The sequence below is a fragment of the Phascolarctos cinereus genome, unplaced genomic scaffold (assembly GCF_003287225.1).
Source record: "Phascolarctos cinereus isolate Bilbo 61053 unplaced genomic scaffold, phaCin_HiC Scaffold_4;HRSCAF=312, whole genome shotgun sequence".
Taxonomy (NCBI): Eukaryota; Metazoa; Chordata; class Mammalia; order Diprotodontia; family Phascolarctidae; genus Phascolarctos; species Phascolarctos cinereus.
Window position 1 is genome coordinate 171,132,457 of NW_027555847.1, and position 23,670 is coordinate 171,156,126.

The window sequence follows — 23,670 nt, forward strand, 5'->3', positions numbered from 1 at the left end:
GTTTCTGTTCTTCCTTGGTACATACTAAGAATTTTATACTTTCCAAGTACGAACAGCATTTTGATATTGTTGGAGAAAATTTTCACAAGATAGATTGGCTGTTTGATGTTTTTTTAGGTCAGTCATATTGCTTGATGTCAACCATGTGCTTCAAGTGATTAATACAGTGTTTTGATACAATGCCTTTTTTCCTTTTTTTATATTTTTTCCCAGTTGTGTGTAAAAAATATTTTTTTACATTTGTTCTTAAGATTTTGAGTTACAAATTCTCTCCTTCCCTTTCTCCCTTACCCTTCCCTGAAACAGCAAGCAATTTGACATAGGTTATACATGTGTAGTCATGCAAAACACATTTCCATGTTAGTCATATTGCAAAAAAAAAAAAAGACAGACCAACCCCCCCCACAAAAAAAATGCAAAAAAAAAAAAGTGGAAAATAGTGTGCTTTCATTTGCCCAGACTTCATCAATTCTTTCTCTGGAAGTAGATAACGTTTTTCGTCCTGAGTCTTTGAATCATTATATTGCTGAGAATAGCTAAGTCATTCACAGTTGACCATTTGATATTGCTGTTACTCTATACAGTGTTCTCCTGGTTCTGCTCACTTCACTCTGCATCAATTCATGTAAATCTTTCTAGGTTTTTCTGAAATCATCCTGCTCATCATTTCTTATAGCACAATAGTATCCCATTGCAATCATATACCACAACTTGTTCAGTCATTTCTTATACAGTTCCTTCTTTGATTTGAAAATCATACTTCATTCTATTCAGAAGTGATGATAATGGGTTTAAAGCTGGACAGAACTATAGCAGACTTAAATTGTTTTTAATGCAAAAGGTGACATTTTATACCAATTTTTCTTCACATTATTGTGTTGATGGAGTTTTTTAAGTAGAGAATAGCTTTCCATGTAGATATCAGATATTCAGCTGTACTCCCTATGCTTGGATCTGGTTTAAATATTTTTAGCATAGGACTGAATCATGAGTGCAGAACTGAATTGAAGGCTTTGTGGTAATCAACAAAAGTGGAATAATTCTTATAGTGTTTTGGGATGGCTGGTCCAATAATCACCAAATTAGTAATGAGTTATTCTTTACATCTTTGAAACTTTGGGGCGTGTGTGTGTGTGTGTGTATAGTTCCTCAGTCAACATATTTTTCTTGTGCTTATAGAAGTTTTGGGGTAGTATAAATTGTGAATGCTTAGTGTAAAATAGATAAACATGTAATTGCACAGTGTTTAAAGGAGTTGCTGGTATTCTTATCTTTTGAAAGAAATATGTAGTTTCTTTTCTTAAGAAAAATGGGATCGGATTGCTTTGCTAGGGCTTTATGCACCTCTGTGAAGTGTTTGAGCCAATAATTGTGGTTCTAATCTGGACATGTTACTTTATGGTTTTGCAGAGATGTTTGTGTTTGTCTCCAGCCTTGATATAATCTTTTCTGTCATTCATTATATTGATGGTACATAAATTTTCTGTTGTGTGTTTGATCCAACTTGAGTTTTCTTTGTGTTGGACTCCTTTCGACCATAGAAATGACCAGAAAATTTTCACATCTACTTTTAGGGATTCTCTCTTTTTTTTTTTTAAAGCCTCTATAATGTAGTTTTTAATTGATACTGAATTATTTGTTTCCTTTGTGCTGCTTTGACTTGTCATGTTGCCTTAACCTTTTGTATTTCAATTATTTATTGAGGGTATCAAGGATTTTTGTTATACTTTTGTTTTCCAGATTTCATTCTGCAGGTTTCTTTTTTGTTACCTTTAATTGGGCAATAGAGGGTTCAACTTTTCTATTGCATGTACTGTCCAGATATTGATGTAATTAATCTTCCAGTGTTTTTTCCATTAATTCTTCAATAGTTTTCTTAAGCCTTTCCTTCTATGATGGTATTCCATACGTCCTGGGTCGTTTTCTTAAACAAATCTACCTTTCTTCCTATGGTTCTTAAAATGTCAGCATCTACGGCATGGACTGTTGTGTACAGGGCCTGTAATTTTTTTATACTTTTCGTCAAATATTATAGGAGAACTCATTTGTTTGTGATGGTTATAGTGACTCAGTAAATATTACTGTTTTGGTACAGTTGATCTTTTTGTTGTATGCATGCTGCCAATCTCATAAAGGACTTTCCAAAATTCCCATCTAAGTATGTTCTTCACTTCAGACTCATTCAGTATATCAGTGTTATTTTTACCATCTGTTTCATTATTAGTACTTTTGGAGTTTGTGTTAAGTGTAGATTTTCAATGCCTTCAGATTCTTCAGCTTTTCCCTTTTCTGATTTAAGTAACACCTCAATTTCCACTCTTATTTCATCTAATTTGGGCTTAGGAATGAAGTTATTTGTTACGATTGCCCTGCATAATCTGCAGTACGTTGTTGTATAACTTGGAGCTGAGGATATCGTTGACAAAAAGCAGTACGAAGCCCTTGCCAATGCCTGGTAAGATCTGTTTCCAATTTTCTTGTGATGTAGCGCTGACACGTAATAAAAACATTCATATCTTCAGTCCATTTCATGCGCACTCGTGATTTGCCTGCTTAGTGGTCAACGCCTCTTGCATAGAAGCATTTCCAGCAAATGGAGTATTGGTGCTTTTGTTGTTCTGATGTGTGAGGCCGTGTGATACCAAAATAAAAAAGTGTGCCATTAACTGAGAATAATTTGAAGTAGGGACCAACTCTATGCTAGCCCATCTCTTTCCTAGATTCCTAGCAGCAGTTATATCACACTGGCCAGGATGCTAACCCATGCAATGGGCTTGGGGGGGTGGGGGAGTGTCTCTGTGTGTGGGAGGTAGGAGAGGGGAGAAAGAGAGACAGAGATGTCTTGATTTTGCATGCTTCATTCTCAGAGCATAGAATTCCACTGTATATCAGCCTGGCTGGCATTCCCGAGTTGACTGTTCCTTCCACCCCAACCCCTACACTCATAACATGGATGATGAGCTGAGCTTGGGGGAGGGGAGTGAGGCAATTATTAGCACCACCACCACTGGTAGTAGGATTCTCCCTACAGGTGGTTGAATTTTGGGGGGAAGATTTGGGGCAGGAGGGTAGAAACAGACCTTTGATTTAATCAGAATAGTGAACTTCTGTCTGGAAATTCCCTGCACAAGTGCAAATCATCACCTACTCTGTGACTTAATAGTCTTAGACAATTGCCCAAGGACACTGGGAAGTTAAGTCACTTTCCAAGTCACATAGTCATGTTTTAGAGGCAATACTTGAACTTCAACCACATCTTCCTGGCGCCTTTTATCCAGTGTACCACATTAAATACCACTGGAATATAAAGAAGGTGTTTTAAGAAGTGTTAACAATTGTTCTGGCAACCCAATAATTTACCCGTATAATTCTTTCCATTCCTTTAGCAGCAAAAAGGAGTAGATTATACAGGTAAATATGGTACATGTTGAGCTTTAAATAAATATACAGAAGTTTCACTGTATTTTAGAATTTCATGTATTCATGAAAAGTCGAGATTTATGAAGTTTTACTATAGTTGTATTTTTCTGCCTTAGAATGTTACAAATTTAGAATCAAGGATAATTTCAAATACATTAATTACACATAGAAACGGTAATCCCTTACACCTTTCTCCATTCACCATCGTAACCTTAAAACAGTGCAACATTATACAAATCCTGTTAAATATAAGAGGAATTACTTCTTGCAAGCAACATGTTGGATTCTGGTTTCTAATCCATTTTGCTCTCTCCTTCGTATTTTATGGGTGAGTTCGCCCCATTCATATTCATGGTTATGATTTCTATATATTTCCCTCCATCTATTCTCTTCTGTATATCCTTCTCTCTTTTTTTTTTTGCCCTGTCCTGCCTCCAGTGTCTGTTTTGCTTCTGTCTACTGCCTTCCTTAATCTGCCCTCCTTCTTATCATTCTCCCCACTTTTTGTTAGCCCCTTCCCATCCTATTTCCCTGTTGGGTAAGAAGGATTTCTATACTAATATGAATGTGTGTGTGTGTGTGTGTGTGTGTGTGTGTGTGTGTATTCTTCCTTCTTTGAACCAGTTCAGATAAGAGTGAAGTTCAAGTATTGCCTGCTGTCTCTTGTTTTTCCCTCCATTATAAAAACTCTTCCTTGCATACCTCAGGAATTACTTCTTAAAATGCTATATTTTACTCCCATTGCAAGTTTTTTAAAAAAATGTTCCAGGTTGCTTGTAAAGGCCTCAGTCATTACACTTACTACTTCTCACCAAAAAGCACCTTTTAAATATCACTTGGTGGGGGGTGGAGGGGGGGTGGGGGTGGGTCATTTTTCTGTTATTACCAAGGGAGGAAAGTATTTTAGGAACTTGAAAATATGGTTTTTCTGTCAGCAAACTTATTTTTCTAGGGAGGGGAGGAAATTAATGGTACAGTTCATCCTTCCAGAATTTAATCAGTCTATCTTCAGTTGTTAGCAATAATATAACTTATGTTATAATTCTCGGTTTCCTAAGTACTTACCAAGATTACTCAGCAATCCAGCAGCATTTATTCTAAATGCTTTTTGAATGAGGTTGGTTTGCCGCTTTATTTCACATACAAATGCTTATCAAGGTTAATATCCAGTTCTGATCTAGCAAGTTGTGCCTGTAACACTTTATTTCTTAATCACCACTTCTTATGATCTATTTAAATGTGCCTTCCATAATCATTACAAATAAGCTTATTTTGTGCAATATTATTATAGTGCATGCTAATGAACTCCCAATAAGAAAAGTTATTTTTTTCTAGCTCTGACTTAAAATATAAACTTAGTGTTGAATTTTGACTCTTGAACTTACCAGTTAACAGCTATTTGTTTAGAGCCTACTATGTGCATAAATGTGCTAGTTTCACATATATCTTAGAGCTATATCTTCAGTTAGGCAACAACACATCACCTTACCTTGAAGAAATATTTGCCTTTGGGAGTGCAAGCTGATGTGTGGGTACTAAGAATCTGTCAAGTGAACTGTTACTTGCACTGATCTTTTTAGAAGCATTAAGGAATACTAGTTATCAGATTATCCAGAATCTTCCAAGATTGAATATTATTGTTATTTATATCTTTATAACTTCAAGAAATCTCATTTAATAGATAATAGCATGGCTATTAACCAAGCACATTACAAGTAATAACTTGTACTTGATATAAGATTTTGGTGATAGATGTTTGGCATGTAGAAATTCAGATTATTTTCTGATAGGTGAGCTTTTTAGCAAGTTTATCATGCCTGGAACCAGGCCTGCAAGTCACTTGGCCATGACCAAAAAAATTTGTCTCATTCTGCATTTGGAGTCCTTTACTTCTCCATCAGGGGGTGAAACATGTTTATTATAAAAATAAAATGTTTAAACACCAGCATGTTTCATTGTTAGTTCTCTGGAATCATGGTTGGTCATGAAAAGTTCAACACAATCATATTCCATCACATTAATAGACTATTAATTTGTTCATCCATTCCCCAATATGTTCACACTCCCTCAAATTCCCATCTTTTGTCACATCAAAAAGAGCTATAAATATGTTTACATATGCCAGGAATTCATATAGGACTAATCCCTCCCTTGGTTATTTCTAAACCATGCCATCTGCACTCGAGCCATCTTCCTTGTTGCTCTCTCAGTGGAACCTGGACTCTGCCTCTGGAGCAGCAGGCTCTGATTGGTGAGCATTTGCTTTATGTTGCCTGGAGCCAGGCCTTCAAGTCATGCCACCACTTGGGCACCTCCCCTCCACTATGCCCCACCCCCTCCTTTTCTAACTCTACTTTATTTTCTTCCATTAGAATGTAAGCTCCTTGTGGGCAGGGACTAGTATATTTGTATTGGTATCCCCATCTATTCATACAATACCTGGTATATAGTAAGCATTTAATAAATGTTTTGTCAGCATTATCAAATGACCAACCTTACCTCCCATACAAAGCCCATGTCATATATGTGAAACCGTTCCAGCTACTGAACAAAATTTTTTAACGCATTTCCACATTTGCTTTTGTTCTTTAAGAGACTTTAGAATTTGATAATCTAGCTTCATCTATCCATTCTAAAGATGAGAAATTGAGGTCTAAGAGAGGAAGAGATTTGCCCATGTTAGTGGCAAAGCTAGAAGAATTCAGGATTGTTGCCTTCTGGTATGGTCTTTTCTTTTTGTTTATTGTTGTTATTATTCTTAATATTAATAATCCTTTGAAATTGGTTTGGATTTTATAAATCAACTCAAATCATTTTTAAGAAGAAGCTTAATTGACTTTTATTTGGTGGGGTTTTGTTTTGTTTTTGTTTTTGTTTTGTGGCAGTTGGGGGTAAATGACTTGCTCAGGGTCTAAGTGTCAAGTGTCTGGTCTGACATCAGATTTGAACTCAGGTCCTCCTGACTCCAAGGCTGGCATTCTATCCACTGCACCACCTAGCTGCCGCTTAATTGACTTTTAGTGAGGAATCCATTTTATTATATAAATCCATAAGCCTTGTCAATCCTATTAAGAAATTGGAAGATATTTTGCCCACATTCAGGTAATCAGCTACCCTGTAACCTTGATCTGGACATAGCTAGCATCTTTCAACCTTAGTCACAGATCCTAATCTCCCTATTTCTTAGCCTCACACTTCAGTTGAAATTTCTAACACTAACATTGTCACTGTAACATTGTTCTTGGGTTCTTTGTCTTGTAATTGTGATGTTAGGGAAATGGTGTTGGAATCTGGAGTTTCTGTGGGCCTGGCTTTTGGATAAGGGCATAGGGTGGGTGCCTTTTGCAAAATTCCATGCCATAACAGAACATGCTATAGTGATAGTCTGTCTTGACAGGTTATAGAGTAAATATAAAAAATTTCAATTCATGGCTGAAAAATGTTTAATGAACAAATGACTTAAGCCCCCTTAAGTATAGAACAGATAATGCTACAACCTTGCCAAAAGATATAGGTCCCTATTTTGCTACAAGTGTCTAACCCTGGGGAAAACTATAACCCCTTTTAGGCTATTTCTTTGTCTGTAAGATGAAGGGGGTGGACTGGGTGACTTCTCTTGTCCCTACTAGCTCTTAAAGGCCTGTAATTCTATGTTGCTCTTTTCAGCTTCCCAACACAAGGTCACATGTGGAATTACTTCTCCTTAATGGATTGCATTCCAGCATTTTATATTAAAGAATCCATGTCTGCTAAGCAAAACACTGCTAAGAAGATTTAGTTTTAGCAATGCTTGTTAATAAACTAAGTTTGAACATGCTCATCATTACTATTAAGTTTATTTGTGTTCAATTGAAATTATGACAGGATACAAGAATATTTCCACTATAAAAGAAATGTTACACATTGGTTAAAGCAACTACCTTTGGGTACTTGGAATAAAATTTTAGATAAGAATAATGCCAAATGTCCATCTCCCAAACTCCTGCAACTTAATATTGGTAATGGGTATGGATCTTAGTTCCCATTATTCAAATCTAGCACTGCTGCCCATGTTCCCTGAATGAAATAGCTCTTTATCAGGCAACCTGGTGTTTTTTGGACTACAAGGTCTTACAAATAAATGACACTTTTTAAAACAATGGTCTTGGGAGATACTTGTAATACTTCAGTATTAACTATTTACACCTTGTATGTGTGTGTATATACATATACATATATATATATATATATATATATATGTATGTTTGTGTGTATGTATGATCATTGATGTGTATTTGCATATACCATATACAGTGTTCCCTATATACATGTGTGCATGTATGTATATATACGTACACGTACATGCAGTGATCATTGATCTAGAAGTAGATGAGGATTAATCTAGATCATTACTCTTAATTTTACAGATGAGGAAACTGGGGCTCAGAGAGGCTAAATGACTTGCAAAAGGTCATACAGATTCTAAGTAATAGCTAACATTTATGTAGCGCTTACTATGTGCCAGTCACTGTGCTAAGTGCTCTTCAATTGTTGTCTCATTTGATTCTTACAACAACCCTGCAAAATCGGTGCTGTTGTTACCCCCATTTTACAGATGAGGAAACGGAGGCAGACAGTGTAAGTGACTTGACCAGGCTCATACAGGGAGTAAGTGTCTGAGGCTGGAATTTGAACTCAGGTCTTCCTGATTCCAGGCCCAGCACTCCATCCATTGCACCACCTAGCTGCTGCTGATTAGTGCAGAGTTGGTGTTTCAGTCCAATTTCTTTGTCTCTAACTCCAGCACTCTTTTACTGCACCACTTTCTGCTTACTACATGGGAAATTTGTCGAGATTAAAAGAAGGCATACGTTTAGGTTTCCCTGGACAGCTTTTTAATTCTTTTCTTTTAATTTCCTTTTTTTTAAGCTCTTAAATGTTTAATTTGTTTTAATTAGCCAAAATCTGCCTTTTTACCTTCTCTGCTAACCCTCCCCCAACTGTTTATGCAGCCTAAGATTGCATTAGCTCTTTGGCTGCTTCAAAGAAACTAGTGGGTGTGGGAGTTTCGTGTCTGTGTGTAAGATATAATCTGCTGGGAAGATTATAGTATTATTTGTTTTATGTACCTGTTCTGACACCCGGTGAACTTAAAACTTGATTGGAAAAAAAAAAAAGAAAGAAACCTTAAAATTTGGGAACTCTAATTTTTATGCCACAATTTTCTTCTAATTCTTTGGAGATAACTCTTCCCCTAAGAAGATCTTTTTTTTTTCCCTAGACAGTAATATTTGAAACATTCTTGACTGCTAGCAGAACTCTGGAAATTACATTTGGGTCACATCAAGTCTCAGGTTGTAATGCTGTTCTTTCAGTTCCATATCACACATGGGTTTCTCACCATTATAGATATCTTCTGCTTTGTGGGACAGTGTACCACACATTCATAACAGGCTATCTGTCAAGCAAAATTCATGACCTTGCATCTTTAGTGATTCTAATTTCCTGTTCTGCTTTCTACATTTTTATGATCCAATAGCATTTCAAGACTTTAAAATGGTGTTTTATTTTGTATTGCAAAGTCTCTAATACAGTTTTCAGTTTCTCATACTCATCCTTTACCTGTTTGTTCCCAGGTGCCTCTTGACTGTTCCCAGAAAGATTCTGTCTTTTACTCAGTAATCTATAGTACTTGTTCTGGTGTTATTTTCTATTTTTTAAAATACTTTTGAATTTTTCCCTTTTACAAGTCTGTTTAAAAGTCAGGGGGTTTGCCGGCTTTTTGTCGTGCATGTAGGGCTATACTGCCATATCTGGCAAGACCTCTATTGGGGGTCCTGGAACCTAATGATTTACAATAGAACTTCATACATTATAACTAAGGGTTGCAAGACTTGTTCCATAGTATTTTTGGGGGGCAAAGGGGGTTAGGCAGTGGAGTTAAGTGACTTGCCCAAGGTTACGCAGCTAGTAAGTGTTAACGTGTCTGAGGCCGGATTTGAACTTGGGTCCTCCTGAACTCAGGGCCAGTGCTGTATCCACTGAGCCACCTAGCTGCCCACCATAGTCTTTTGTACAATTATTATCTCTGCATTTGAAATCCCAGGTCAAATCAAGTCAATGAGCATTTACGAAGCGTTTACCATGTGCTAGGCACTGTGCTAAGGTTTATAGCAAAAAAAAAAAAAGTCAAAAAACAAACCTTGTTATCTCAAGGAGTTCACAGTTTAATGGGTAAAACAACATGCAGACAACTCTGTACAATAAGATATGTACAGAGTGAATTGTAGTTAATCTCAGAGTAGGTGCTAAGATTAAGCAGGACTGGAAAAAGCTTCTTGCAGATGAGACTTGAAATAAGCCAGGGAAACCAGAAGGCCAAGATGATGTTTTGATCCAGGCATGGGGGACAGCCAGTGAAAATGCCTGGAGTTGGGTGGGACATGGAGTGTCATGTGAGAAGAACAAGAAGAAGCCAATGTCGCTGGATGGCAGAATAGGTAGAGAGGAGAAGTTATGAGGAGAAAAAAAGTAAGAAAGAGCCAAGTGATGAAGGTTTTAAAAGCTAAAAAGAGCGTTTTGTATCTGATCATGAAGGTAAGTAATAAGAAGGCATTGGAGTTTTTAGAGTTGGGATCTGGGGTGTAATGGTTAGAGTTGTGCTTTAGAAATTTTTTGAAACTAGACCAAAGCTGCCATATCTGTGGAGATCCCAAAATACCTTCCAGATTTTGGAAAACTTCTATAGGCCCAGAAAAGCAGGGATTTGGTTCTAAAAATTCAGAGTAAATATTTTAAGTCATATCTCAGTCTTCTAAGTTTTTGGCAATGTTTAGGTAACCAACCTAAACATTTATTGAAGTCTTGTTTGGAGTAGAACTAACAACTATGACTAAGGCAGGTATTTCCTATATTTTCAAGATAACTTTTTTTTATACTGGTGAAGTCTAATTCTTAATTGATTTGTTTCTGTTACCAAAAATATTCAAATCTTGGAGCATTCTCCTGAGGTTTCTTAGTCCCTATATTTCATAGAATAGCTACTATTTGACATACTATCCACTTTGAATTATTTGCTGTTTTATGTTATTGTGATGTTGCTGTTGAATAGAAAATTTATATTAGTCTTCTAAAATAATAGGAAACAATCTGTTTGCCATAAGACTGGTGCATTAGTTGAATATTAAAAAGCTCTATCTCAGCATCCCTTCAATTTTCTAAATTATTCCAACTATCATTCTTATTGTACTGTGGTGCTTTGAGGCTGCTAGGTGTCACAGTGGATAGAGCACTGGGCCTGATTTCAGGGAAGCCTTAGTTTAAATTCAACCGTAGACACAGGCTTCTATGACCCTGGGCACTGCATTTACCTTCTCTCTGCCTGCGTCTCTCTTTGCCATCCAAACCTTTGTGATTTTTGTTCATGTTTTCCATCAGATGTTCTGTAGAAGATCCACCCAGCGTAGGAAAGCTAGACCTTCTTCTTGTTCTTTTATTATCTAGGGGATACAGAGGAATAATAGGAGCATTTGATTATCACATGTTGTATTTTTCTATTAGACCGGCTAGATTTAAGATTTGTCTTGAGTCTTGGGGCTTTGTGTGTGTGTGTGTGTGTGTGTGTGTGTGTGTGTGTGTGTGGTTTTTTTTTTTAGTTCATTCCATGATTTTGTAGTCTTGTAGTTTTATTTAAATATACTTAGACACACACACACGTAAATGATTTTTTTGTAGTGAGCAGTTTGTGATCATTGATATACTTATTAATACTGGTATACAATCTTAGCTACATTATTATTTATGTTATTCTTCTGCCTTTTTCTCTAGTTGTCTAAATGACAACTTGGTATTAGCCAGGTTTTCCTTTATTATGTGCCTACAGTAATTTTTAGTGTTAATCACCCTGTTGTGAATTATTGCTGCAGTCATTTCATTAAAAATATTAAGTACCCAAAGTTTATAATATTCTGAGTTCTATAGGAGTGAGTTGGTTTGAATCTATGTTGTCCTCTGTTCATCTTAACTTTCTTCTGAAATACCTCTACAAGAGGAAAATTTCCAAAAGGTTTTATAAGTAGAGGTGAAACAGTAATAATTTCTAGGTTTGTAACTAATTCTTAAAACTATAAGCAGAAGGTTTCATTGCTTTCCATTCCAAAGACCCAGGGCCACCTCCTGAATACATCAGGAAAAACAATTCCCTTTCTCTTTTCCATGATCACAAAAGAATGAAATGTGTCCAGTGTGGCTTCAGAGGTGATTTGAATGTACAAGTAGTTTGAATAATCAGGTAACCATATTTTCAGAAGATATATTTAGAAAAGTTTTGTTCTCAGCAAGGATATCTTTGTAGGTTTGTTTTGGTTTTTTGGTTTTTTTTAATTATATGGCATACCTCATTGCATAAATCTTTTTTTGATTTTGTTTTGGTTTTTTCTTTTCATAACCTTGGGGCAATCTCTAGTACAGCTTTATATTGAAAGATAGAACTGACCCTTGTTATGAACTATGGCATATGCTTTTTGCATGTAATTGTATTTCAAGAGACATTATATGTCTGAATCCACAAGCAATATTATTACAGCATTTTAGGGTATATCAGTTCTACAGTATACCCATTTAAATTATCATCCTTGGTATATTCAACAATACTGATATTAAATCCTAATCTAAAGTTTGTATTTTCCTGAAATGGCTCTAATCACAATAACTATAATGATAATGGATCTAAAGATGGAAGTGACTTTAGAGATCATCTGGGCCAACCCCTTCATTTTCTAGTCAAGGAAACTGAGGCCTAGAGATATGAAGTGACTCACCCAAGGTCACACAATAAGGAAGAGAGTCAAGATTCAGACTGAGATCTTGTGACTCTTAAGTCTATTGATCTTCCCATTGCACCACGATATTCTCTCATTTTCTAAAAGCCTGCTGGAAGCATTTTGTGCCTATATATTGATACAGAAGTATATTTATATACTCACAGTTTTTAAACCAACTCTTCTGAATATATCTTCTAAGTAGTAAGCTCCTAGATTTTATTATTTAATGTCTTTAATTTTCAGGTGCAGATAGCTGCCATTTTGCTGATTGCTGATTAAGTGTTATTGTCAGTAAGAGTATTTAAAAAGTAAGAGATTGGCTTATAAAAATAACTGACACCTTTTGTGTTGTTTCCCTTTTTAAATTTCAGTTTTACAGCTACCAGCACAGTAGGAAAGAGAAACATGAGCCCCATTCAAGAGGAAGCTGGCTCTGAAGACATAGAGTCAGTGGAAATATCAGACTGTGAGCTTGATCAGATGGATTCCTCTGCAGAGTCCCTTACAGAAGGGAAGAAAAAAGCCAAGAAATGTAAAAAAATGAAGAAAGAACTCACTCCAGCCGGTAGGTATTATTTGCTAAAGGTCAGAGCTTACTTTTTCAACCTTGAACCTTATATAAATTTATGAGTTTGGGGAGGGATCATAGAACCATTGTGACATATTATGTAGTTCTCATGAGACCAGAGAGATTTAAGACATATTTTTAATTGTACCTGTAAGATTCAGCACAGAATTTTTTTAAAAATCACCACAAAAAATCCCAGTTATATTTTGAAAGTATAGAGGAAAGAATGCATATTAAATACTGCTGTGGTTTTTTAGTTGTAGACATGGGACATAATTCTTATCCATCTTCCTTTTCACATTTGAGGTTAATTAAATTTCATTAATATTAATGAAATCAGCAACGAAGCCATAATGTTGCATGTACTTTTTAAATCTATCATGGTAAAGCTTAATTGAATCAAACTGTAACACAAACTGCATACCCTGATTGTGTATCCTAGCTAGCTCAGGAAACTTATCTCTGCTTCTCATATTACTTGCCATTTTAAAAAAAAGGAAAAAAAATCTTGTGCGTTTGTATGGTTTACAGTCTTTGGCATAAGTAGCATACACCTCCTGCCTATCTCATTGTCGATACTGATTAGCTATTAAGTATTCGGTATTCTACCCAGTAAGATTCTTCATGTGGTTTTCTTATTTGTGTTTCCACTCTTGGTATCTCAATTTTCCTTAGATTTTTCTCAGTTCTGCATAATGAACTTGTCCATTTATTTGTCACTTCCCAGGGAGAAGTTTTCAATTCCTTTTCTGTTCATTTCTGGATAATCTTTGAAGCTACTAAAAATAATTCCTATTAATAGAATCCTGTAATTAACTCTCTTTGCTGCTTTTATTGTTTTAAGTGAAAACATTCTCTAGGTTGTTTAGGATTTCAAATCTATAATACTGCAAGTAAAGCATATGTTTTTCTCCCATTGACAATAAAGCTGTCATAGTCTAAGAAATTGACAACTTTTAATTGAATTGGCTAAATATCAAGGGACTTGCGTTTTCTTCTGGATTGCCATTCTTAGAATAAAACCTTTTAACAGTGCAAGTACATCAGTTTAATGAATCATTTTCACCTCGTTTATTTAAGCATTTAATCCTATTAGTATCAGTAATCAGTAAGATGTGGGTCAGTGATAGCATATGCTTAACATTTGAATCTAACAATATTAATTACTCAATTATTGTCATAAGGCACTATAACTTTGTGAAACTACCAAGTTCAAACAATCTTAATAGTCTGTGTTAAGCTTTCTAAAGCAAATAAGTTCAGTATTAGAGCAGCTTTTTTTTTAATACCCCTGTTGTGACGAACAAAGTGAAGTCACATCAAGAAGCCTGAGGACAGAACTCAAAGGCGTTCTCAGTGTTCCATAAACTGTAAGAGCCCAGCAGATGGGAGAAATTCCAGGATGAGGAGTTTAAGCTTAGCCTGGGAATGATTCTACCAGAATTCAAGGAGGATTCTTTGTATACTGAACACTCATTTGTAGTACTGCTATAAAAGAAGTGTAAGACACGGTCCCTCTCTACAAGTTAATTACATACACTTCTTAGTAATTAATTCTGCATAACTGAAATAGTGAAAGAAGTGTTGCTAAGCAAATCTCACAAATCTCAAGCTTTTGAAATGTTCAGTAGCTTATATGTGTGTAAAGGTTATGAGCCAGGTACTTTTCAGTTAGTAATATTTACATGGTATAGTGCACCAGATTTGAATTCAGAGGACTTAAATTCAAATCCAGCCTCTGCCACTTGTTTGACTCTGAACCAAGTCCCTTTTCCTTTCCTGGCCTTGGTTTCCTCATTTGCAAAATGGTGCATGTCTTAAAGGTCATTTAGAGCTTTTAGCTCTAATTCTGTATCCTACAGTTAGGTCAATAAATTATTTCTTTATTTATTATAAAAGGAGTATTACTTTAAAAGGCTTTGTTATGAAATCAGTAATATTAATATTGATAACTGAGTTCTTTTGTTTTGTTAGGCAGTGGGGTTAAGTGACTTGCCCACGGTCACACAGCTAGTAAGTGTTATGTGTCTGAGGCCAGATTGGAACTCGGGTCCTCCTGAATCCAGGGCCAGTGCTTTTTCCACTGTGCCACTAGCTGCCCCTTGATAACTGGTTTCTATAAGTCTTTATATGCATTATCTCATTTTATTCCTGAAGCAAATAATGCATGTATTTTTATTCTCCTCTTGTAGGAAACTCATTGAGGTTCCTGAGGTCAGCAAGCCAGGATTCGAACCTAGGTATTTTGCCTACTAGATTTAGCCCTAAATATTTTGACTATTAAGACTTAACCTTTATTTTCCTTTATCATACCACTTCCCATGGGTACCAAGATCACTTAAATGTACAGAAAGAATATTCAAAAATATAATAGAAAAAGAATGACTTTTTACAAAGGTATTTCCTCCTACTGTGCTGGTAAGAAAAAATAAACTTTTCGTATCCTCACAGCTATTAGAACCACTACCTTTTTTTTTTTAATATCAGTTCTCTCTAAAAATTTGTTGAATGAATAAGCTTTTATAAAAAGCTCATGGTTCAGGATTTGTACATCTCATTCCTTATATTCACAGGAAGGAGGTGTATAAAGAACAATAAGTTCCCTTTTTGTATTTATTATAATCAGTATTGGTTTATTAGTCTCATTATGTTTTTCCTCAGAAGAGCTCGAGGTACAGTGTTTATACTGTTTTGGAGTTGGATGTTAATGAAGAAAAACAGTCCAGCTACACGTAGTATGAATTTATGTTTGTATCTAGGAAATGTAATTCCTAAGATTTCTTTCAATAGGATGGGCTTGTCCAGTCCATTAAACCCATATGGTGAATCAGTCATGAGTATATGGCATATATACAGGCTGAGTGATTTTCACCTGGCGTTTTGTAGTTCCATATCCTCATCTTTCTATCACCATAACCATCTCCTGACCATCCTTCCTATTATTACAGTCTACCAAAAAAATTACATGAGTATTAAGGCAACTAGATTATGACAAGACTGACAGGCATCAAAATTTCTTGGATACTGCTGAAATAGAATCCTTTTTTGGAGAAATTTCCAGTTGAGTTCAAAGAGAAAATATACCAAAATACAGTTCATGGTTAAACTTTTTAATGTAAAAAGAGAAATCCAGTTCCAAGTTTGGAGCTCTTCTCTCCCTTCCTTCGCCCCACTCCACACATAAAAAGCACGATACATTAGACCTTTAATATTTGCCAAGAGCCGTGTTTTATTGGAGTCTTGGAAAAACTGCTGAACTTTTAAATCTTATGCCCTTAAGGTTACACTGAAAAGTTTAGAATCCACTTAAAGCAATAATCTTCTCAGATACTGTTACAGGTTTCATTAAAGTTAGAAATAAGTTCTAAATAAGTTGCTGTCAGTCATGTGAAAGGCCAGGCAAAAGGAGTTCACTTACCTCCCATGAAAATTTTTAATGACTGTATTAGGAGTGGTTTACAGCTTAAATATTGAAAAAGAAGTTTGTGAAGCAAATAGCAGCTTGCATGTTGAAATCCATGCTTGGGCCTCTTCTTTGCTTGGTGATGTACTAGAGCTTCTTAGAACCTGCTATAGCACTCTGTAGGAGGTGTATGCTGTAGGACCCTCATGGGGAAATAATGATTTATAATGAGGTCCCTTGGAGACCTTACTAACTAAAAGATAGGGTCTAAGATTGGCCTTTTTTTGAATCATATTTTTAGTAGTTGTTTGTATGTTGTCTCCCCCATTAAACTGAGCTTCTTGAGATCTTAGAGCCTTTCTTTGTCATCTCCAGTGCTTAGCACAGTGTCTAGCATATAGGAGGTATTTAATAAATGCTTATTGAGTCAGTCAATTTTGGAAATTTTTTAAATTCCATTTTGGTTTAGCAGGGAAGGTAGTCATTAGTTGTGGGAAAAGTCTTTCTGCCTTTGTGTTTTCCCCTTTTTCAAGCAAACATTCAGATTTGATCAGAGGAGTAAATAGATTGAAGTAAATTTATAGAACAGGGAGAGACCTTAGAAATCATACAATCATAAGATCATAGATGTGGAGTTGGAAGAATCCCAGGAGCATCTAATCCATCCCCTTCTTTGGAGTTGGAAAAACAGGCCCAGAGAAGGTGACTTATCCAACTGAGGCCACGTGCATAATATGTATCCATAACAGAATTTAACATCATAGTTCTGAAGTTGGAAGGGTTTCAGAGGCCATCGAATCACATGTGTTCATTTTAGAATGAAGAAGCAGTGTGTACATAGCTTCACCAAAGTAGTTGGTGACAGAATAAGAAATAGAGCCCAAGGTCTCCTAATCCTAGTATAGTGAGTTTGGTTTTTTAAATTTATATCCCATACCAGAGACAGAAATAATTTCAGGAAGAATGATTGATTGGGTGGGTGGATGGGTGTTGAAAATCTTATTTAAATAGGTCTTTGCCTAATTGTAAAATATTGCCTGTGCAAATACAGTTCCAAGAAGACCTACTCTTCACTGTTTCAGTTTTTGACTTAGGAAATTCAGGAGTTTCAGGTACTTCTTTCTTATGTGATTGAAGAAAGTTAACAGGCAACTAGCTGGGTTCATCTTTTTTTTTTCCCTCTTTTTTTTAGTCTAAGTCTCAAAAGTAAGCCCTAAGTAGGTAGCCTCTAAAACTGTAACTTATCGGTTAAATTTTTCTTGTACCTTGATCAGACGCACCATTCTTGGCTATGTAGCTATTCAGTTTTGCCACCTAAAATGGGCATTTCCATGTATTCAGAGAGTTACCTTCCCAGATGTGCAGTGATTTTGATTTCATGGGTAAGTTTAGAGCCACACTAAAGGTGACGTAGGGCAGTTTTGAAACTTGGCCAAAAAAAAAAAACTTCTAGCAAAGTTGTCATTAGCTCTTCTAATTCTTTCCAGACTTGATGAAGTAGATGTATCACTTATGTTGTCCTAATTTACTTTGATGGTAGCGAAGTATAAATGAAAAGGAGGTAGACTGTTCATGTCGCAGGTAACGACAGTTGTACAACCTCAATGATGCACCCATGGAGTGTTTTCTAGAAAGAAAGAAAGAAAACCAAGAAGAAGCTCTCTACCTACTTGGAAGATTTTTTTTATGTGAATTTGTTGGAGAAATTGTGTAAGATGAGAATATGTGGATGGGTTGATCAGTACAAGTCTTCACATCAAGATTATAGATCTCTCTCAAAGTATAAAGAATATTGTAGTGGAAAGGCCAGACTTGGAATTAGGAAATCTGGGTTTGAATCATTGTTCTGACATTGACTAGCTAGGTGACCAAGTCACTGAATTTATCTGACCCTGTCTTTTGGTTCATTATTGTTGTTGTTTGTCCTTTGTTCTTTAGGAGGCCAGGATTAGTAATGCTTGAACTACTTACTTCAAAGGGTTGCTGTGGGGAAAGCACTTCACGTTATCTCTACAAATGCAAGTTGTACTTATTAGGTCTGCAGACCTCTATGTCTAATTTTTATTAATGGTTGATGAATTCAAACCCATTCTGCTTGTGGTGATTTCCAACTGTTGTTAATTTCAGCAAATGGTGTTGGTGACCCACCTTGCAGAATGATGGAAATCAGAAATCTTGATATGAGGCTGATCAATTTGAGTCTACAGGATGCTGACAGGGAGGCATTATATCTTTGTGGGGATGGAGTGTATTTTTAATACTGGGGGCCATCTCCAGTGGTCCTGATCTATGTCTTGCCATTGCACCCAGATGACTCTGGAGGACAGAGTGAGGCTGGTGGTTTTGTACAGTCCTGCCTTGCTTAAATCCAATTCACTTGCAAGTCAAGACATCAGCTTCCTGGTGTCATTGGTCCTCTTCAAGAAGGAAGGACAAACAACAGTCTGTGAGTAGTAGTAGTAGTAGCTGCTCCACTGGAGACCCCACTGGCCAGTTGCAGTTGGTCACTGCTCGCTCCTTCCTTCCTTCCTCCTTTCCTCTCTTCTTCCCTTCTCTCCCTCTGTCCACATGGGGATCATATCCTTACCTGTGGGCACTCTACCCAAAGGAATATAAATTTTGATCATTGAAACCTCACAAGATATCTTGGGATTTATGGGCTAATTTTTTTTTCTCTTCTCCACTTATTTATTCTGTCATTAAATTAAAAAAAAAAACCTGGGACAGTTAACTATTTTACTCCCTGTAGTTTCATTTATGATTTCTTAAAATACAGCACTGGAAAACCAGGCTTTGATAAAGCCTGTTGGAATTCAAATGGAGCTACTTGACCATGCCTTAAAACCCAGATCACTCTGGCTCTCACTGATTGGCCAAGTAGGTCTTAGCCTAAGCCTCACTTGATCGTTGTTTGGGTTTTGATGGCTAAAAGTGAGTGTAAATAGCAATTGTTTCTGTTTTGGTCAGAAACCCCGTGGGTCTTCCCCTCTCAAATTGATTTTTTTTTCTTTTTTGGAGTAAGTGAAAGAGGCCTAGTTTTGCTCATTTCTTACCTAGTCTTAATCACTGAATGGGTGTTCCCTCAGACAAACGAGACCTGGGAAAGACCTTAGTTTTAAAAAGGCCAGGGTCTCCCACTGCATCTGAGCCATCTCCAGTCATCCTGATCTATATCTTGACACTGGACTCAGATGGCTGGAGGAGAGTAAGGCTGATGACTTTACACAGCTCTGCCTCACTTGAATCCAGTTCACTTGCAAGTCAAGACATCACCTTCTGGATGTCATTGGTCCTCTTTGAGAATGAAGGACAAATAATAACTTTTAATACACTTTTTATAAATACATAGATCTTTAATGTCAGAAAATTTCCTTCCTTATGGCCTGGAGATATTTATTTTGTTCTGTTCTAAGTGTTACAGAGAAAGCTTAAAGCTTTAGGAGTAGAATATTGGGGGTGAGGAGGAAAGAGGAGGCAGAGACATGGATTTTTCAAACCTGAGTTTGTCACCACTTGACTTTGTTTCATTTAATGATTAAACTTTAAGAAATAACTAAGTCTTGGCCTACTTGAGGGGAAACTTCCCTACTCACAATGAGGTAAATTAGGCTCTCATAATGAAGGTGTAGTTATTGTAATTTACACTGATTGGTTCACTAATAATACTTTACATTATATAGTGTTTGATCTACAAAGCAGTCCCACAAGGTATATAGCGCATGTATTTATTTACCCCAATTTTACTGATATGGAAATTGAAGCTTAGAGAAGCCAAATTACCTGATTTAGATCATACAGTTAATAAATGTTGGAGTTGGAACTCAACCTCCAGGTCCTAGTCCATGCCTCTTTCCACCACACACTACACACCACTGTTCATTCTTATCTTGGAATGACTTCCATGATATGTGATTATATCTCTTACCTTCTGATACATTTTTTATACCTGCATAATGGACTTTGTTGTCCAACCTAACATTAGCTACAAATTTCAGGAGTGTTAAATTAATATTTAATTTATGTAAGTAATTTGTATTTGTTTTTCCTCTCAGCTGTTTTTTAATTTACTTTGATCTAGTGTGTAACTGTAATACTTGGCAGTTTGTGTTTTACTTTTGTAAAAGTTGACCAAATTTTGGGATTCTATAATGTTTCTGTGATAGCAGAACAAATTAAAAGGACATTTTTTCATGGTATTCTCGTTCTGATATCTTTTTTAGAATAAGTGAATGTGTTGTGTTGTTACAGTGAGCCATCCAAAATATAACTTTTTAACCCTTTTATTCTTTTTTCACATAGACTTTCTAAAATTTTCTCCCTGCTTAGGATTTGTCTTGTTCCACTCTCATTTTAAGCTGCCTTTTACATTTTTCTGTATGGTCTTTGTCACAAATCTAGGCAGAAGATCCATTGGATAAGAAACTAAAAATTTTGACCCGTCTCATGTTCACTTATATTTTAAAAATTATTTTTATTTGTTTTTTAAATGTTTCCCAATTACATGTTTAAAAAAATTAACAATCATTTAAAATATTTTTACTTACAAATTTTCTCCTTTTCTGCCTCTCCTCCTTTCTTGAGAAGATAAGCAATTTGATATCGATTATATATGTGAAGTCATGCAAGATATATTTCCATTTTTGGCCTTGTTGCCAAAAAAAAACACACACACACACACACAAAATGAAACAAAAAAATAAAGTTTTAAAAATGTGTTTCAGTCTGCATTCAAAGTTCATCTGTTCTCTCTCTGGATGTGGATTGCATTTTTCATCATGGGTCCTTTGGAATTGTCTTGGATCATTGTCTTGATCAGAGTAGCTAAGTCTTTCACAGTTGATTGTCCTTATGATATTGCTGTTACTATGGACAATTTTCTCTATTGATCAAAGACAAAGAACTGACTTTGTCATGCCTTTGTCTAATGGCCAGTGGTTATATATAATGGTTCTAGAAGTACAGAAATACAATATTCTGTATTCTCCAAAATTTTAACATCTTTAATAAAAAGGAAAAGCAAAGAGACAGAAACAATCCCCACCAATTCTGAAACTCCATTAATCCAGTTCTCTGGTATTTTTTGACTATGGTTTTCTGCAGCTTTTCATTATTTGCCCTGCTCCAATCTCTATAAATACAGACATGGTCCCAAAGGGCTTTTTCTAGTTGTGGTTTATGCAGCAGGCCCCACCCTGCCCCTGGTATGAAAGCCAGTCTCCCAAACCAGAGCTATACACTTATCTCTGCTTTGAATTGTTTAATTTTTTTTTCCAAGATGCTGTCTGTGGATTGTAAAGTGGTTGTTTTTTTTCCCCGTTTTCCACCAGGAAGCATCTCTAGCAGTTCTGCCAAGCTCTTTGAAGTTCCTGATTCATGGTAGCCAACAGTTGAATGAAGAAAGCAGGGACTCGGATTCTGAGAAATCACCAGACTTACACCACTTGGAAGCCATACTGTATTTAATTTAATAAAATGTGGTGTGGGCGTGGTTTTGAAAACAAAGTATGTCTCTTGAAAAACCAGTTTGTTTTTTTTTAACTGTCCATTGAACCATCATTTCAGCTTTAGAGTGTCATAAATGTATTTCTCATTAACTGGTTAAATTTGTTTGTCTGTCATGTGAAGCTTTTGCTGTCCATAAATGTTAGATCAGATAATCAAATTTAAGTGTGTTTGGGGCCACCTGAGATGGTATGCTGGCTGTGAAATGTACAGAATGAGCTGCTGGCATTCTTTCTTCTGTGCTGTTGTCAAGATTTTGTGTTGAACTCTTTCCTGCTTTCAGGGTTATCACACATCTCTTTTATATTGGGGTTTTTAGGCAATTGCAACACATGGTCATCAGTCTCCCAGTAAATAGGCTTGTCGCCATCTCATTGCTTTTCACCCATTCCTCTGCCTGAAAACATTGCATTCTCAAGCTTGCTTTTCTGGTAAAAGAATTTTTACCATTGTCAGCTCAGAAATGAACCTAACATGTCAAGCAGCTTTTTGAAACCATGATTTGTGGAGTGACTTTTCAAGACATTATTTTCTCATGTGGGAGAGGGGGACACGAAAGAGTTATTTTTTGGTATACATTTTGCCCATATTCACTATTTAAATCTTGATCTAGATTGGGGGGGAGGGGTGATGAGGCAGGGAGAAATCTTTTGATAAAGTTTTGTGTGTGGGTGAGAGAGAGAGAGAGAGAGAGTGTGTGCGTGTCTTTGTATGAAATCTATGACAGACCTACAAAATACACCAGCCCTTACTCTGTTAAAAGAACAAAAAACAAGAAAAAACAAAATTCTATGGATCTGCCTTAGTCCAGATCTGTTTCAGATCATTGTTGGATTTTCAACATTTTTGTATCATGGAAATAAAAATGAAAATGTATTTCCATAAAATGAAAATTAAAGAAATTTTCATAGGACTCTTTTTTTTTCATTTTTACTAGCTATACTAGTTGATGTTTCCTCTCTTTCTTTATATTCTCCTTTGAAAGCTACCCCTGAAAATGTTGTCTAAAAAGAGGTTACTTAGATTAGTCTTTGGAGACTTGGGGGATTGGTTTGGTTTTTTTTTTTTACCTATACCTTGTACAGTTGTTCTGTTGGACCAAATTTTCAGCAGCATTAGCATGAGATTAGCTGTGTAGAGCGGTGACATAGCACTTGGAGGTCTTTCAGTATAGGGCTGTTAGAAGGAATGACAAGCCTAGAGCTCTCTGTGGACATGTGAGTTTGGTTTATACAACACTTTTTTATCGGGGGGGGGACCCCTGTTTTCCTTCTTCTCTCCTCCTCACTTTCCCAGCCTTGCCCAGTTATCAGACTCAACTTGAATATTCAGCAAGCATGCATTCACTTCCAAAAAGAACCATTCTTAGACAATTCTCATTTCTTCTGATTCTGCCATTACCCACAACTCTATAAGGGAAAAAAATCATAAAGTGGAATAAAGACAAGCAATAAAAGATGTTCAGTGAGAAGACTCTCAAAGAAGCTGCTGTACTTCATTCAACTTAGAAATGGAAACTTAAGGGGGGCGCAGCTGGGGGGCGCAGTGGATAGAGCACTGGCCCTGAATTCAGGAGGACCTGAGTTCAAATCCAGCCTCAGACACATAACAGTTAACTAGGTGTGTGACCCTGGGCAAGTCATTTAACCCCATTGCCTAGCCAAAAAAAAAAAAAAAGAAAAAGAAAACTTAAAAGCACAAACAAATGGTCATTAATTCATCTCATTTTTCTAATGTGATGAAAAATTTTGGAAATAGCAATTAATGTTCAATATTAACTACACTGTGATCGTATTTTTTACATTCGTGTTTTTGTGTTAAATAGAAGTTTTATGGGAATAGACTCTTTGTCGTAGAATGCTGTAACCATACCTGATAGTAGTGATGGAGCCCAGATATAATTGCATTTCATTGTGTACAGTTTTAGTTTATAGCTGTCCAATTCTAGGCTAGTCATAAGATTGAGAAACCTTAGA

General features: G+C 36.1%; 1 protein-coding gene across 4 annotated transcripts in view; it reads left to right on the forward strand.

Moving 5' to 3' along the window:
• PARN (poly(A)-specific ribonuclease) overlaps positions 1 to 22,607 on the forward strand; it is a 180,083-nt gene extending 157,476 nt beyond the window's left edge. For 2 of the 4 annotated variants that reach the window (XM_020972533.2, XM_078152781.1), the window contains 3 exons: positions 12,593 to 12,786; positions 14,982 to 15,029; positions 21,520 to 22,607. In XM_020972533.2, the coding sequence (XP_020828192.1) occupies positions 12,593 to 12,786; positions 14,982 to 15,029; positions 21,520 to 21,572 (295 nt within the window). In that variant the 3' untranslated portion in view covers positions 21,573 to 22,607. Of the gene's footprint in view, positions 1 to 2,343; positions 2,456 to 12,592; positions 12,787 to 14,981; positions 15,030 to 21,519 lie in introns of those variants that run through there. The other 2 variants (XR_013485983.1, XM_020972534.2) reach the window with 2 other exon arrangements.
• The last annotated feature ends 1,063 nt before the right edge of the window (positions 22,608 to 23,670 follow it).